General features: G+C 43.5%; 1 protein-coding gene across 2 annotated transcripts in view; it reads right to left on the reverse strand.

Moving 5' to 3' along the window:
• SLC6A11 (solute carrier family 6 member 11) overlaps window positions 1–17,612 on the reverse strand; it is a 306,352-nt gene that overhangs the window by 152,326 nt on the left and 136,414 nt on the right. For both annotated transcript variants that reach the window (XM_019537042.1, XM_019537043.1), the window contains one exon: window positions 6,015–6,149. In XM_019537042.1, the coding sequence (XP_019392587.1) occupies window positions 6,015–6,149 (135 nt within the window). The remainder of the gene's footprint in view (window positions 1–6,014; window positions 6,150–17,612) is intronic.

The following is a 17,612-nucleotide window of genomic DNA, read 5'->3' on the forward strand; positions in this document are numbered from 1 at the left end:
GGTGTACTAAAGTACGCTCTTTCTTTAGAGTTCCTATGCATATGTATATACCCAAAAAGGGCCACTTAAATGACCAGGATAGATAGAATGTCATCCTTAATGTCTGATAGCTTGAGAATACAATGGTCATTTCCCATATTAGGTATCTTAGAAAAATATTCATGAATGAGCACCTAAGATTTTTTGTTTCCCTCTGAAATCACTGCAAGATTGGATGTGGTCCACAAAGAGTAGTAGAAGTTTTTGAAGATGAATATTTTTGAAAACTGTGTTCATTCCTACAATGCAGGAGAAATGCGCACTCTTAGACTTTGAATAGAATCTTATTTCTGGTTCATATAACCTCACAGGCAAAATCAACCATCTTATTCTTGATAACAAACTACTTTTAACATGTAAGCCTTGTTACTTTTCTTTTTCATAAACCCATGACACTTCCATGACATTCTTTGTTGTGTACTAAGTAGTGAAGAAACAGGTTCAAAGAGGTTATAAGAGACTCCATAACATAATGGAACCTTAGCAGTTCTCTCAGTTAATCTGTTCTACTTTTTCAAATAAACAAACAACAGGTCTATGCTACAGCAACTGCTGGGACTGCATGTCTCCAAAGGATCATCGAAAGGAGCATCAGCTATGCTGGGATGTGTCCCGGTGTGGCAGATGGGCCCAGAGGGCTGCCGCGACATCCCTCATGGACCAACATAGTCCTGCCCCTGCTCCAGGTTCTCCATACAACCCCACTTTCTATGTCTCCTGCCACACCTTGATGTTCCTTTTATGTTGATTGGGAAGCTGCTTTTGAATCCTGGAGTGATCTCCTTGGTGCCTAGCAGACTCACTCAGTCTCTAGTCTCTGGGTCCTCTATCTATCAACAAGACTTTGCCTGTTTTCTGTGGGCAGCTTGCACACCCAGCTGGAAATACATACACCCTGAAGGCACAACTCAAACTTGACAGTCACAACTCATGACCCTAGTGGCTCTAATCAAGCCTTAAGGGCTCTAATCATGGCTCCATCCTTCCCTATAGCCAGGACCATGTGTCACGGGTGTCATTTGGTTGTCCTTTACTCCCCTGTACAGACTTCAGCCCTCTTGGCCTTGGCTTGCAGGTTACTCTGGCTGCAGGCCTCTAGACTGGGCCCACTTGCTTTGGCCAAGCTTCTTGGCCCCAACCTCTCTCTTTCTTGGCACCAACTTCCCCCTTTGGCTGCAGCCTGTCCCACTCTCTCTCTTGTCCATTCACTCTCTCAGTCTATAGTGCCCTGCTTCTGGCAGGTCCAAACATGGAGTGCCTCTCTGGTGCCCCTGCATGGCCTCCTAACAACCCATACATAGGGTGGCCATCATAGAGGACAGTCCAGCTGTCCTCTGTCCTCTATTGATACAATACTGGATTCTCTTCAAGAGAAAAATAGAGGACATAAAGGCATTGGTTTTCGTATCAAGAGGACAGAGTAGCAGAAAACCGGAATGGTCTCTATGATGGCTACACTACCCATACAGCGACCACTTGGTTCTCAGTTATTCACTATCTCTACCACAGCAAAGCAGAAGACAACACCCATCTTGGTACTCACTAAAGAAATAATAAGCCAAAATCAAAGTCATAACTACCCTGGGGAACCTTAAAACAAAAGAATGCTCCTCTACTTACATGCTGGGGCTTCCCTTGCTGCCACTCGAGGTTCCACAATAGGAAGACTGGGAGGTCTACATCCTTTCCCATCCTGGGCTAGATTAAGCCTGCTTTCATGAGGGCAAGTCTCTTATACTAATAAGTTGTTCTCCTTTCAGTCATTCTAGCCATGTATAAGCCCATTGTTCTCTCATTGTCCATTTAGCTCTGCTTGGTTTCAGGGCACTCATAACACAGATGTTGGGGACTGATCAAACCCTGCCTTATCTTCCTGTATTGTTTTTGTCTGTGTTATCCTCCCTTGAGCCACAAAGACTCTATTCTTAAATGGCTCTCACAAAGCTGCTTATTCCCTTCTCCCAGAAACAGGGTAAGTGTTCCCTGTTACTCCAGCACAGCTGATCCACTTCAGTAGGCAAAATAAATGTCATTTGTTCCACCTGTTGATGCTGTGAAACAAAGAGCAACATTTTCATAGGGCTTGAGGTTCTCAGTCCTGCATACACCACATATTTCTGCATTGGATTAGGCCTCAAGCCCTGTAAGTGCCTGCCTGGTCTTTCCATTTACTGAGATGTGCTCCTGGAATCTCCTGGAAACCCCAATGTTCCTGGCTTACCAGCACTTACCCCAGAACTTTTCAGGGGCGCATCTCTAGAACCAAGAAAGCTGGGCAGGAGCTCCCCAGGCTTGAGGGGCCTGATCCTGAACAGGAATTCACCTTTGTACTATTGCCGTGAAATTGATATATGACCAATTACAAAAATTAGATGTATACAAGTCAGTGGGATCGGATGACTTTCATTTGAGAGTGCTGAAGGGGCTGGCCAAAGTCATTGAGGAACCCCTGGCAAAACTCTTCCACAATTTGTGGGACTCTGGAGAAGTCCCTGAGGACCGGAAGAGGGCCAATGTTGTGCCTATCCACAAGAAGGGCAGGAGGGAGGACCAGGGTAACTATGGGCCTAAACTCCATCATAGGGAAAATCCTAGAAAAGCTCATCAAGGTGTCTATCTGTGGTAAGCTTGCAGAAGGTAAGATTCTGAATGACAGCCAGCATGGCTTTGTTGTGGGCAGGTCTTGCCTTACCAACCTCATCTCCTTCTATGATGAGGTAACTCGCCACCTGGACATGACAGAGCAGGTTAACATTGTATATCTAAACTTCCAAAAGGCCTTTGATGTAGTATCTCACAATGTCCTCATGAGAATTGGAGGATTGTGAGCTTAACTCTAAGACAGTCAGGTGGGTGAGAAACTGGCTGAAGGATAGAACTCAGAGAGTCATAGTGAACAGATCTGTGTCATCCTGGCAAGAAGTTTGCAGCGGTGTCCCGCAAAGGTCAGTACCCAGTCCAGTACTTTTCAACATCTTTATTAACCATTTGCATGTGGGGGTGAAGAGATTACTGGCCAAGTTCGCAGATGACACCAAGTTATAGGGAAGCGTGGTCATGCTTGAAGATAGGCTACAGTTACAAGTGGACCTAGACAGACTAGCAAGTTGGGCAGTTTGGAACCTGATGAAGTTCAATGTTGAGAAATGTAAAGTGCTCCACCTCCGGCCAAGCAACCCCAAACACCTACAGGCTTGGCAGCACCAAACTGACTAGCACCACAAATTAAAGAGACCTGGGGGTAATAATACATTACAGTATGAATATGAGCCAGCAGTGCAGCGCTGTAGCCAGTACGGCAAATAATACTCTGGCATGCATCATCCGATGCATCTCCAGTAAAGCCAAGGAAATGATTCTTCTGCCCTACTCAGCACTGGCAAGACTGCAGCTGAAGTACCGCATCCAGTTCTGGGCACCAGACTATAACAAGGATGTGGACAAGCTTGAGAGAGTCCGAAGAAGAGCCATCCGTATGATCAGTCTTAAAAGGCAGGACATATGAGGAAAAGCTGAGGGATCCAGGACTCTTCAGCCTGAGGAAAAGAAGGCTGAGAGCGAACCTGGTAGCAGCTTACCACTACACTAGGGGAGTACATCAAGGGCTCGGTGAGCAACTCTTCACCAGGACAACCAAGGGGAAAACTAGTAGTAATGGCCACAAACTCCTGGAAGATTGATTCAGGCTCAACATTAGGAAAAACTTCTTCCCAGTCAGGGTGTCTAGACTGTAGAATAAGCTCCCTCCAGAGGTGGTGCCATCACCTACCCTGGAAATCTTCAAGAGAAGACTAGACAGTCACCTTGCTGGGGTCACCTGCTTGTTGCAGGGGGCTGGACCTGATGAACTTCCAAGGTCCCTTCCAGCCTTACAATCTATCAATCTATGAATCATGAAGCGTATGGACAAAATCAATAAGGTACTGTTATTCATTAAATCCCAGAATACTACAACTAGAAGAAACCCACAGAAATTAGCTGAAGAAATATTTAAAACTAACATGAAAAAATACTTTTTAAAGCAGCGAGTAATGAACTTGTGGAACTCATCACAGGAGATTGCAGGGGCACATAACATATTCAGGTTAAAAAAATGAACTAGACAAATTTGTAGAAGACAAATGGATTAATAACTATTAAACATAGCAGTGATAGATATCTCCCTTGTTATCTCTAAACCAATGATGAAGGACCCGATGGAAAGTATGATGGAGAGTATAAATTTTCAAGAAAAGACTAGACAGTCACCTTGCTCGGGTCACCTGACCCCCAGTTATCTTTCCTGCTTGGTGCAAGGGGCTGGACCCGATGAACTTCCGAGGTCCCTTCTAGCCTTACAGCCTATGAATCTATGAATCATATATCGTGTAGGACCAGAACCCTCAAGCCCAGGCACAACCTGCTTATGGAAGGCAAGTGTAGGCAGCTCCAGGCTGCCTGCGTTCTTTTGCCATAAAGCAAATGGATGGCTACTGCAATACGACTGTCACAATTTATTACTATATTTTATTGTGGCCACATTGTGCTATGACAAAAGATATGAACATGTATTTGTTGTTTAAAGGTGATGACAGACAACTTCTGTTTCTACCCATATAGACATACCAGTGCTAACTTTAGGTTATTGAACTCAACTGCCATTGAAAGTGTAAGCTAGTCCAGGAGAGCTGCCTAAACATTTGCTCAAAATGTGGATTTTTCAGGCTACACTGAGTTCCATACTTTCATGAGTACATCGCTAGCAGAACCCAAGCTTGTCAATTTAAAATAGCCTACACATGCTGCACTCAAAGCAATAACTGCACTTCAGACAGACTCCAGAAGGAGTTCACACTTCCATTTCCATTGCTTTTCCTCCATCTCTAGTTACCTGGGGTTCTGATAACAGCAAGTGTTAATGTTTTGTTATGGGACTCTGGAAATGTCAACACGTTCGAAATCAGCAACAACATTTATTTTTCCCTAGAAATATCCAAATGTCTTTAAATGTGACTTTCCTTCTCCAGCTGTGTGTTCTTACCTAGTGATGATTGTGTTATGATGACCTTTACATGATTCAGTAGATTCAGGAGCTGCAGCGAAGAACTTTAAGGGCCTGCTGTTTTGTCTTATGTAAAAATGTTCTTTTGCTGAAATGCTTTACTGTTCAGTGAACTGAGTTGAGTACTTAAAAAGATTAATTTTAACAAACAGTTCCAAACCACTTTTTCAACTTCATAGTGTCTTTGGGTCCACATGATGTCATACAGCCTTTAAGAGTAGCACAGTCTACTGTTTATTACACTGCCAACCCAGGTAATTGAACTGCTGTCTGCAACCTATCAGCTTTCTAGAGCTAATGTCATTTTCTTTCTTAATACCAGGTGAATGATATATTCATAATTGTTATATTCCACTCATTTGTCACTGAGAAATCAACTTAACACAACATTTAGATGATCATCTGTACTATGGAATAACTAAAAATGCACATTTTCCTGTTTAATACTTATTGCCACCTTGAAATATGTAGATTTTAATTTGTCCTCTTCCCTGGTGGCAAAGCTAGTAAACAAGTTAACATTTTTTGTTTAAAGAAAGGCATATCAACTGAACCATTACACTGAAATTTATACTTGGACTATGTGGTAAAGGTATAATATAAAATGGTCAGCATTGATCAGACTATTTACGTTGAAATTAAATTCCCACAGTTTTCAATGAGAAATTCATGAACGTCAAAGCAAGGTACTTTTGAAAATCCTACTGTGAAATGATAGCATACCTCTAACTTCAAATAACAGCAATGCATTAATGGTACTTGTAATAGCAATAGATCATTTCAAATATGTATGTCTTATAAGCATTTCAAGCATTCTGATAGAGTTTTGTGTATTCAAACTTTAAGGAAAATGAAAAATGGACAGCACTACAATTTTTTCCAACAGTTTAAATTAATCCACACTAGCTTTTAAACAGTAGTTATGTGATCCTACCTGTGGATCAGACAATCTGGATAAATCAGGATACAAGTAGAATTTTATCCCTTCAGAAGCCCCTGGTAAAGTTACTCCTCGAATAAGAAGAATCAGTAGCATCATATATGGGAATGTGGCTGTTACATATACCACCTATCAAAAAGAAAAACAACATGAGAAAATATCTTTTTCCAACAAAGTGTTCACTGCAATAATTTTCTTTACAGTAGCCCAGACACAGTACAGTACATGATGCTTTATAAAAACAGCCAAGTCTTACTCTAACATTTTAAATAGTCCTTTGTGATGGGATGAATTCTGTCCCCAAGTGTATAGAAATTCCCCATCTCATAGAAATTAGGCATAGCACTTTATCACACATAGGTTGAGAATTTCCCCTTCTCCCCAAGTAAATTACTTACCTCGCTGCATAATATTTAACCAAATATTATACAATGACTAAAATAACTGGTTTTCCATAACAAATAATACATAGTATAGCAAGTTAGCTATGAATTAACTTGTACTGGAAATTATAGCAGCAAACTAATTAACTTTCGATAAACTATTCACCACAGCATGGCCAATTCTAAGGCAGACTGAAACTTCTATGTTGCCTAACCTAGCTAATATTTCTACTGGCCCTCAGGTTAACTAGCATATTGATACATATTTTGACCTCTAGGGCTCAGTTATATCACCCTTTTTTGCACTGTATCTTCATGCCAATTTTTCAAAAGTGCTCAGGTCCCAAGAACTCTCAATTTAACACACATGGCCAGATTTTTCAAGAAGGCAGGTACTTGAGTGCATATTGGTTGCTGGACTCTTGAAAACCTGCAAGAAGTCCTACTGTTAAATTATCTAGAGGCAAGTTCAATGGAATTACTTTATATGTCTTTCTACAGACATACAAGTGGCTATTTACATTTGTGTACAGTGCTAGTGTCACAGTGGAATTTACCTTGCCCTGGAAATTTCCTTTTCTATATTTAACAAAATATGGTCATAAAATTTTGCCACAATTCTCTAATGTCCTGTGTAGTCATTTTCACCTGTACAAGATGGGTATACAATTATAGTACTTTAGGGTGATGTAGCTAAGATGGTCCAGCAAAATGTGAGGAGCAGGGATTTTTGTAGGTTGTTTCTTTTACTGGACTAACTGCATAGTTGGAAGGAACTTAACAGAGACATTGACTTTATGGCTCATCAGGGATACCTGTTTTCTCTGTTTAAAAATCACGAATTCTCTGATAAAAATTCCAAAATTCTCCGATTAACCCCTCCCTCCAAATCCACATTTTTCCTCTGATTAAAATGAAACACCACTCCCCCTGCTCCCTTCACTCACCAGGATGTGAGTCCAGCTACAGCTATCCCCTCCCTGCTGCATTGTAGTACGGAGCAGCCCTGATATGCTGGTGTCCTGCTCCTGTTGTTGCCACTCACTTCCAAACCACAGCCACCCCAGCCCTACCAGTTCTCCTTACTTCTAACCCACCATCCCCTGGCCCTGCCAGGGCACCTCACCCCTAACCCACGGCCCCCTGGTTTAGCTAGTGTCCCTCACTCCTGACCCACTGTCCCCTGCTCCCAGCCCCACCATGTGTGAGGAAGGAGGTAGGTGTGTGGGCACAGGTGACACAGCAGGGACCAGGCAGATATGTTCCCCCAGATTTCTGTGTCCACAGCAGAGCATGGGACTGCACCTTAGCAGCTATGGCAGTGCAGTTCTTCTTGTGCCAGGTCCCACCCACTGGGCCACAGAGGTGGCTCCTGTCTGGAGCTGGTCCAGTCTAACCTGGCTGCAGCCTCGCATACCACTGTCACTGAGAAATCTGGGGGTGGGGAGATGGCCCCATAGACTTACCTGGAGGGAGCTGTAGGAGCTGCTCTCCATCACGCTGCCTGGCTACCACCTACATGTGTAGTTTCCTGGGTTTTTCTCCTTTAAAGGAGAAAAACCACGTTCTTCCACAGCAAACAGAAAACCCCAATCCCTGCTCATTATCACAGATTCCCACAAATCTCTCTGCACTTCAGAGATAATAATGATCTTCTTGTATGGTTTTGCTCTTCCACTTTTCAGTTTATCCTTTCTATTGCATTTTTCTTGTCTGTTAACTACCTTGTTATGTCAATTATGTCCTGTTTCTACTTACACATGGAGTTTCACACATGCCTTTGTTCTATCTGCTCAAGCTGTGCCTGCTTTATTCCTCAGAGACCTGAGGAAGAGTATTTGGTAACTTAAAGTTTATCTGTATCCTTCCCAAATATCCTGGTCCAATAAAAGATATCACCACAAAAATCTGTGCATCTATATAATTATATTAACTTGACATGGAAATACTGTTCACCCACTTGCAAAAGTGTAAATGACTATACAAGAACAAGAAGGAATCTAGCCCTACACCCTTCTAAGGCCTTTGATATGAAGAACTGATTGTATGGTATGCAAACATATGTATTTTTAATAAGGAAAATGTTGTACAGTCTTTCATAGCCATTTAGGATGTAAATACTTGTATCAGAGAATGTAAATATTATCGTTTGGATTTTCAAAAATGCCTACATTTTTTTTCTGCTGAAATTTCTACCCCATAAGAGCTGGGCTAAAGTTTTTGGTGACTAGTTAACTTTAATTACAAATGTACTTTCATTCGTCCCCCAAATAGGAGATGTTTCAACTGTAAAAGTATTTTTAGGGCTGTATTCAGGCAGTGTTCAACAATTCATCTGTGAAATTTAATCTGCTTAAAGATGTCTGAATTGTGACACCCAAAAATGAAGAGACTTAAACTCACTAAGGAACAAATTTTCCAAAGTATTCACCTGTCTAGTCAAATCCCCATTTAGGGATATTTTGAGAATCTGCCTGATCGCTTCAACATTTAGACCATACTTTTCTGCCTTGGTTTCTAGATCTGCAAAATAGGGATGACAATAGCACATCTTTGGTATTTCTGAGTGTAGAGTTAATTAAGATTTGAATGAAAAATGCAAATATGAACATCATAAGTACCAGAAACACGGACTATTAATTGTGATGCATTTTGCTATGAATCGCTGATTAAATGGTCAATAACCAGGTGATCCAGATGCAGCAAATCCTCCTACAGGTTGGTTTTCATAATTAAATTACCAAATAAAAATGTAAAAAAAAAAAAAAAAAAAGATGTAAAGGAATCAATGGATTTGATTCTGCAGCTCTCTACCCACTGGCTTTAATGATCCAACCTGGCATAGAAGGGCCACAGAATGTAGCTCACCATGGTTTCTGAACTACACTGTTTATTCAGTTCAGCATTTCAGTCTTTTTCAAACTGCTTTTCTTCTTGTCTGTCCCCTTAGCAGGGGTAAGCATTTAATCAGGTCAATTAGTCATCACTGGGGCTTTATACCTTAGTTCCTATTAATAGTTTAAAGAATAACATTTTCTTGTATTGTGTTCTATTACGTCATATCACTTCACAATATGCCACCCTACCATTGTCCTGTGTCATTTTTAGCAGTATAAGAACTGCCTTAGAATAGATTCATCCAATGATGCAGCAGTGAAAAGTTATTATATGTCCATTTCTTTACCATGGATACAAGTACAGATCCATAAGACTCTGCTACAGGGAGGAATAAGGAAGAACTATTACCATAGAGGCCCCTGCCAGACACTACATATATTATGCAATTAGCTGGTTAGTTATGCAATAAAATTAGACAAGCCACATGTGCAAAGTAACTATCACAACTTAAACATGTCCATCTAGCTATAAAAATAGCCAACCAGGTACAAAGTTAGTGTTTGAAAACGTGTAACAACTTTATATCTTGTTTCTATCCATCTTTAAAATTAATGTCTGGCAGGGCCCAGAAATTCCTATCTCCAGCACATTGGGATGAGAGAAAAGTTGAAATGGGTACCGAATGCACAGTCAGGGCACATGTAGATGCTCCCCCTGTTGCACAACTACAAGGCACGTTGCTCAGAGACACCAAAAGCACCCTGATCTGCTGCAGGTAAAGCAGGTCAGTGGCCTGCCAATGCAATGGTTGTTAAAATACACAAAGAGATCCAAGGAATAGGCCTACGCCCACACTACAAAAAAAGACAACCCCTTCCCACACCCCACTCCCCGGATCCACCTACTCTACTTAATTATGCTGCCGAGTCTGCTCCTCTTCAATGTCCACCTGCTCCAGGCTGAAGAGCTCTTCTGCTGAAGTCCTTTGCACGTGGCCAGGCTCCTGGGCTTACAACTACAGAGTATTCTAGACACTGCTACCCCCAGATCACCCCTAATCAATACTTATCTAACTTCCTGAAAACCTTAAATGAAGGAAATTTCACAGCTTCCCTAGGCAGTCTATTCCACTGCTTCACAGTTATAAGTGAAGAAGTTATTTTTTTCCTGATATCCAATCTCAACTCTGCTACAACTTTAAGCCATTTGTACATTTCCTGCTCTCTGAAAGAACAGAGAAAGGTGCCCTCCCCCTTCTTTATGGCAGCCCATTAAGTGTTTCAAGATTGCTATGAGGTCTCTTAATTATCTTTTCTGGTAATGAACATACTCATTTTTTTCAACCTCTCCATCTATTGCTCTTTTTTAGAGCATTACAGACATAGCTATTCCCAGATCATCCCTGACCAATACTTATCCAACCTCTTCCTGAACACCTCCAGTGATGGAGAGTCTACAACTCTCCTAAGTAAATACAAAATTCCACTGCCTCACTGTTCTAACAGCGAAGAACCTTTTTCTGATATCCAATTTAAACGTACTTTAGTGTGCTTTAAGCCACTAGCATGCATCCTTCTCTCTACAGCAGTGAGAAAAAAGTTGTTCTCTCTCTTCTTTATGTCAACACTTCAGATATTTGGAGACTGCTATTATGTCTCCTCTTAAGAGCCTTTTCCACAAGCTGAGCATACTATTTCTTTCAACTTCTCCTTGTATCACTTGCCTTCCAAGTCCTCTCTAACTTCTGCCTCTGGACCCTCTTTAACTTTTCCATTTCCTTTTTGAAATGTGGAGCTCAGAACTGCACATGATACTCCAGATAAGGCCTAACCAGTGCCAAGAAGAGACAGTATCACTTCCTGTATCTTGTACCTAAGGATCCTATTGATGCAGTCCAAAACTGTATATGCTTTTTATACATCTAGATCATCTTACAGACTCAGATTGAGTCTGTGAACCACCAAGACTCCTATAACCTTCTCTGTAGTGTTGCTGTCTGACCAGGTGTCACCCATTTTGGAGCCCAGCACAGCTCTTTGGAGCCTCTCAGCTACAGCCGGCCCCGGCTCTGGGTAGCTGCTGCCAGCTGGGAGCCAGGGCTCCCAGCAGGCACCTGGGATGCTGTAAGCCCTGCTGGGTGCAGCCTGGGCTCCAGCAGTTACTCAGAGTCGGGGTAGCTGCTGATAGCCACAGAGCATGGGCTGAGGGGGGCAGGGGCTTTGGGTGGGGCAGCAGGGCTGGGGGGCAAGCGCTTTGGGTGGGGGCAAGGGGCACAAGGAGGGCATCCTGCCATGTACCCCCTATCTTCATTTTGTTTTTCTGGCATGATGGCACTCTGGCACCTTCCAAGGTAGGCATTGTTGTGTTTTTCAGCACTCCGGCTGAAAACTGTTCCTTACCCCTGGTGTAGCACTTTGCATTTGTCAGCACTGAGCTTCATTCTTTTTAGCTCCAGTCCAACATTCCAGTCTCTCAAGATCCTTCTGAATTGAGCTCCTCTTCTCCAGTGTGTTTGCAGTCCTTTCCAAGTTCATATTATCTGCAAGTTTGCTCAAGAAACTTTTTATTCCAGCATCAAAATCATTCCTTAAGCAAACTTGCACATAATATGAACTTGGGAAGGATTGCAAACACAATGGAGAACCTGAGCCTGAATTGATTCTCTTTGCAGGCTAATCTAACTTGGCTAAGGTGAACCAGTTTGTAACTGTACAGTCATCCCCTCTACACTGAAGAAATGCAAACACATCCTGCAGTGGCTCAGGCTAGAAGCCAGGGGGCACTAGAGCAGCTCTCCCTTCCCTTCCACAGTACTGAGCTGGGGGGACGAGGGACCAGGCCCCTGCAGGAGACTTTGATTAGGAAGCCCTGCCCCTCCCATCAGCCCAGCAGGGAGGTGATAACACAGTATTTATCAGCCTATTAACAAAACAAAAGGCTCTCTCATTAGTTCAAGCTTTCCTTAACTTTTTCCAAGAAAGGGAGGGACATTACCAGCTGAGCTGTTGATTAGCTCCAAAAAGCCATAAGCAGACACTGTCCTATCTACCTTACACAGACACCTCTCTGCATTAGCTAACATACCACATGCTGGCTACAGTCCCTGCTGTGGGAGAGGGGAGCAGGGAATCCCTGCTTGAGCAGGGAGTGGTGGGGGTGAGGGATGTGGGGCATAGGGAAGCCATTCAAATCCTGCTGTGCCTGCCATCTCCACCAGACTCCAGCTAGGGAGCAGACGGCAGGAGCCAGCCCAGCTTTCTGGAGCAGACAGCCCCACCCAGAGCTGCAAGGCATCTGAGATGCTAGGGGAGTCTGGGACAGACAGTGCATAAACTGGTTTGATGCAAATCACTTAAGCCTGATACTACATTCAACCGGGTTTATCTCAAACTAGTTTTAACCATTTTCATACTGGTTTATGTGCACTGAACAGCTGTTCTGTTACAGGTTTAAACCAGTTTCTGATAACTTGAACTGGTTTATGTGTAATGCCTGTCCCAAGGCCATTGAGCCAGTTGCCTGTCCACAATATAGTCATTTTGTCAGCCCACATTTTGTATGAGAAGATCATTTGGAACTCTGTCAAAAGCCTGTCAAACCCATGCTAAGTGCAACTGTATTGTAACCAAATTAGTAAAGTTTCACAGGAGTATCTTCAGTTTGTATTATACTAGCATTTGTAGTGCTCCTGGCACCAGCAGGATCCAGCAGCAGGAGCAGCAGTCTCTCGCAGGTTTAACTCACTGCACCTTCCTCTGCCTTCCACCAGCGACAGAGATCTGGTGTGTCTGGACATGGCAGGGGTAGGCATTCCTAGGCAGAGTACTGCTAGGGTTGTTGCAGAGATGGCACAGGCTCTGGATATCAGGTTTTATGTCTTCATGACCATGCAGTCTGTGGTATCCAGTTCTGGGGTTGGTGTCCGGGGGGGTGAGGGTAGTACAGCCAGCTCCAGCTCAGCTATGAGCAGACTGAGGTTGTAGTAAGCATTACCATGCAATTGCTAAGGACATGTTCTAACTTTTAAATACAATGTTTACTATGATCTTGGATAAAACATGTACCTGGCATTTGGAGTGATATGAGGTTACTGAAGTCTAGATACACTATATGCACTGCATTCCTTTCATCTACCCAGCTAGTTACTTTGTTGAAGAAAGGGATCAATTTTGTTTTGTGCAATTTGTTCTTAGCAAATTTATGCCAATCAGCCTTTCCTCTTCCTGATCTTGAAAATTAATTTCTTTATGACATGCTCCAGTAACTACCAGGGATTGAAGTCAAGTTATAATCTATAATTCTCTGCACCTTCTTTTTTGCCTTTTTTAAAAAGATGTGAGCTTTCCTTGAGTTGAAACAGCCAGTGAAATTTGCTGGATTGCTCTGTATGCAAATGGAAACAAGCATAGGGGATCTCTAAAGTTAACTTCACTGCAGTTTTTTGCCAGATTTTTAGGCCAGGGGACTTAACCCATTGAGCCATGTGATTCCATAGTACCCATGGGTTTGAGTTGCCATTGCACTACTGTTTATCATGCTGCACAGCAACCAGTTAGGTGAAAAAGGGTGTGGTGCTGTGGAAATCAAAGTGTCATTATTATTATCATCACCACATCTGTAGGCATTAAGAGTTTCCTGAATTGTTTTCTTTTCTTTCAACATGTCAAATCTCTCCGAATATAAATGTGAACACAACTGTTTCTAATTACACAGTATCCTGTTTTAATTGTCTTTAATTGCTTGGTATGCTAATTTGCATGCCAATGCTCCAAATCCTTTCTTAAGCTCTCAGCTATGTCAGGAGGAATGCTTGTGTTAAAGAACTTGGGAGCAAAAAAAACTAAAACCATTTCTGGCATGCCTGCGAACACACCAAATTCTTTTATTATAATATGACTAATGGACAGAATTCACAGTAGTATTCAGGCATTTAAAGAAGCAGATAGGAATGTTGTGGGTTCTGTGACAGATCTAAAGCTAGTTAAATGTCTACTGAAAGTCAGTTAGGTTATATGCTCCTAGGCCTAAATAGTATCTTGGCATTTAGGGTGTTTATACATGTGCTTGGGGGGAGGGGCGGCACTTTAATTAGAGTGTCTCTAAGAGCTACTCTAAATAAAGCGCCCAAAGCATCTTGTGTATCAGTATGGCCATGCCTAAAAATGGCAGCAGGAGTGTTGATACACTAGATTCTGGAGGCTGCTGGAGCGCAATAATTACCGTGCTCCAGCAGACTCAATTAACTGAGTCTGCTCTGACATAAGAGCAGCCTTGCTGCTCATATATAGGAACCCTTTACTCCCAAAGGCCTGAACACCTAGAGAATCTGGGCCTACAGTATCAAGTGTAGATTAATAAATTAGGCCCCTAAATCACAAAAGCAATCCAGAATACCAGTGACCACAAAAAATATTAGATGCCTCAATACATTTAACATCTATACAGTGGATTGCAAACATCCTTAGGCAATTAAACTTAAGCTTCTGTGCATACATATAAGTGCTCCAGTCTGAGCAGGTAGGTGTCTAGTTCCCATGTGAGCTCCTTTGCAATGTAAGGACAAGGCAGAATACCACCTAAATGATGTCACATCCTCAAGAAGATCCAATCCCTTCGCCATGCTTAGAGTATTCCTGATGTTGATACTGTATATTGAGTCCAACACAACACAACAGCAACCACAGACCTTTTCACTCAAAAACACATCTGGAGGAGAAGATGGTTATAGTGTCTGCCAACCTTCTGTATGATAGGCTAGTGATGAAAGCATCTGCGACATGGGAAACTTGCGTCTCAACTGCTAGAGGCAGATCCAGAGAGGGTGCTGTGGCTGTACCCCTCTTTTGCTCTGGACTGTACCACAGGAGCCCCTGGGAACTTTTTAAAGTCCCTAAAGCAGATGAAAATTGTCCCTCCCTTCCCTTTCCAGCTCAGAGCCATGCCCATTCCCCTTCCTTACCAGCTGCTGCTGCTTCCCCCACTGTATCAGGAGTGGGGGAAGCACCAGAGCTATTCTTGCCCACTGCCCAGGGGTGGGGCTCAGCTGGGCATGGAGACAGCAGCAGCAGGGATGGATGTTGGGGGGTTCCCTTTCCCTGTGTTTGCTCTTGGAGGAACCAAGCAGGGTGGGAGGAACTCCTCTCCCACTGCTTTGTTGTCACTGTCCCCATCCCAGCCAAGCCTAACCCTTGCACAGCTCAACTGGCTCTGGATCTTCCCCACTCTGAATAGCAGAGGAAGCAGCAGTGGCAGGAAGGGGAGTTGGCAGGTGGCAGCAAGGGGAGTTGGTAGGGGGGAAGGAGAGAGAAGAGATATGCCTCTGAGCAGCAGGGGAAGGGAGAGGGGATTTTCACCTGCTTTAGGGAGTTTAAAAACTCCCTGGAAACTTCTGCAGTCTGCTCACACTGGTTGTGGCAGATGAGGCTGGGAACAGGGGGTGTAGCCACCACTGCAATGATGGTTGCTGCTCCTGCACCCTGCTTTGGGAAATCCTTGATCAACTTCTGTCAGCCCTCCCTTAGCCAGAAATGATTCACATCCTCATCACACACTGGCTAAAGGCCAAATGGGACATTCAGAACATGTTTTATTTAGATCACAGTAAGCATTACTGTACTGTATTAAAAGTTAGAACATGTTCTGAGTAGCTGCGCAGTAATGCTTACTATATTCTCTAATAAGAGCTTCAGCTTGTTGATTGTCAGTTCCAGAACCCAAGTCTTGAGCAAGCTTCAGTACATTGCAAACATGTTTTTTCAGGGGCCAGAGTCTTGACTGTTGGCCCCAGCCCCAGCACTACACCAACGCTGGTTCAAGACTCCAATGTAGTGTGGGGGTCTGGACCAACAAACAGCCCAGAGACTGGACTGGGGCTGGTTTCATCTCCTGAAAACCATGTTTGCACTGCACTGAAGCCAGGTTGATACTGGTCTGGTCCCAAGGCTGGGACTGACATCCCACTAACTGTGGGGCCCAGGCCCAGGACTGCAAAACGCTTGCATTATCTCCATGGAACAGTGGACAATAGCAGAACATGTGCTACTTAAAATGATCTGGAGATGCTGCACCCACTAAAAGTCCTAACTTGCCTACAATGCAGTCATTCATAGCACATGTTTTACTGCTTGAATACAGAGAAGCTTATGTTGTAAGTGTATTTACTAAATATAATTCATGCCATGCCCTAAAACGGTACAGTATCCTATGCCTGTATGCAACAGTGCTTGCCAGCATTCTACTAGCTGGCATACTCTATTAACCTGCCGCTGTGGTGCTGCCACCATCTACCACTCCATGTTGCCACCGTGTGTAACCACCCAGCACTGCCAGCACGCTTCTGCCATCCACCACCCTGCGCCGCTGCTGTGTGCAAGCCACGTGCAACCCTGCCCACCATTGCCACCACCATCCACCACCCTGTGCCACCACCTCCATGTGCCAGCACCAGCCCCGGCTCCAGTATTTTTAGGTAACTGGCATTTTTACATTACTAGCACCTGGCATTCCCCACTCATGCCAGATAATGGAGATTTCACTATAGTTAGGACATTCAGCTAGGAAGCAGAAGTCCTGGGTTCCAGTCCCTGCTTCTAGATCTATTTATGCAATTTACATAAGACAGGAAAAAATGGGGCAGCAGAGCCCTGCCCCCTTCCCCAAACTAAGGGACTTGTTACACATTACACTTTAAGTTTCTGAAATGTTGATGGGTGTTACTGTTAGATCAAGTTTAGAGCAGTCACATGTTCAGGCTAAAAATGTTTTCTGATTGTCCCTAACCTGTACAATTGTCACTTGCTACTAGAGGACTGGCAAAGAGGGGCCTTACTAAGAGCTAGAGCTGTGAGTTGCCACTACAAGGCTGGTGAGCTAATTCTATCCTTGCTCTATGTGACAGTGTCTGAGAGATAGGCTATGGGGGGGTTGGGCAGGAACATGAAGCTGGGAGGCAGAGCACTAGTGGGATGGGGATGAGTAATGAAATGGGAGGTGGAAAGGAAATGGGAGTGAGGGAAGGGTGGTGAAATGATGGAAGTCAGCCACTAAAGGATAAAAGAAAAAGAAGTAAAAAAAGAATGTAAAAAGAAATAAAGAGGAAATAAATGAAAGAAAGACTCTCGGCCCAGGTGCCAAATGACTGGAAGACAGCTAAGGTGGTGCCCATCTTCAAAAAAGGGAAGAGAGAGGACCCGGGCAACTATAGGCCCACCAGTCTTACCTCTATCCTTGGGAAACTCTTTGAGAAGATCTTCAAGGAGCACATCTGTGATGGGCCGGCTTCAGGGATGAGGCTCAAGGGCAACCAGCAGTTTCATTAGGGGCAGGTCATGTCAGACCAACCTGATTGCCTTTTATGATCAGGTCACAAAGG

The sequence above is a fragment of the Crocodylus porosus genome, unplaced genomic scaffold (genome assembly GCF_001723895.1).
Source record: "Crocodylus porosus isolate Cpor-Errol unplaced genomic scaffold, CroPor_comp1, whole genome shotgun sequence".
NCBI lineage: Eukaryota > Metazoa > Chordata > Crocodylia > Crocodylidae > Crocodylus > Crocodylus porosus.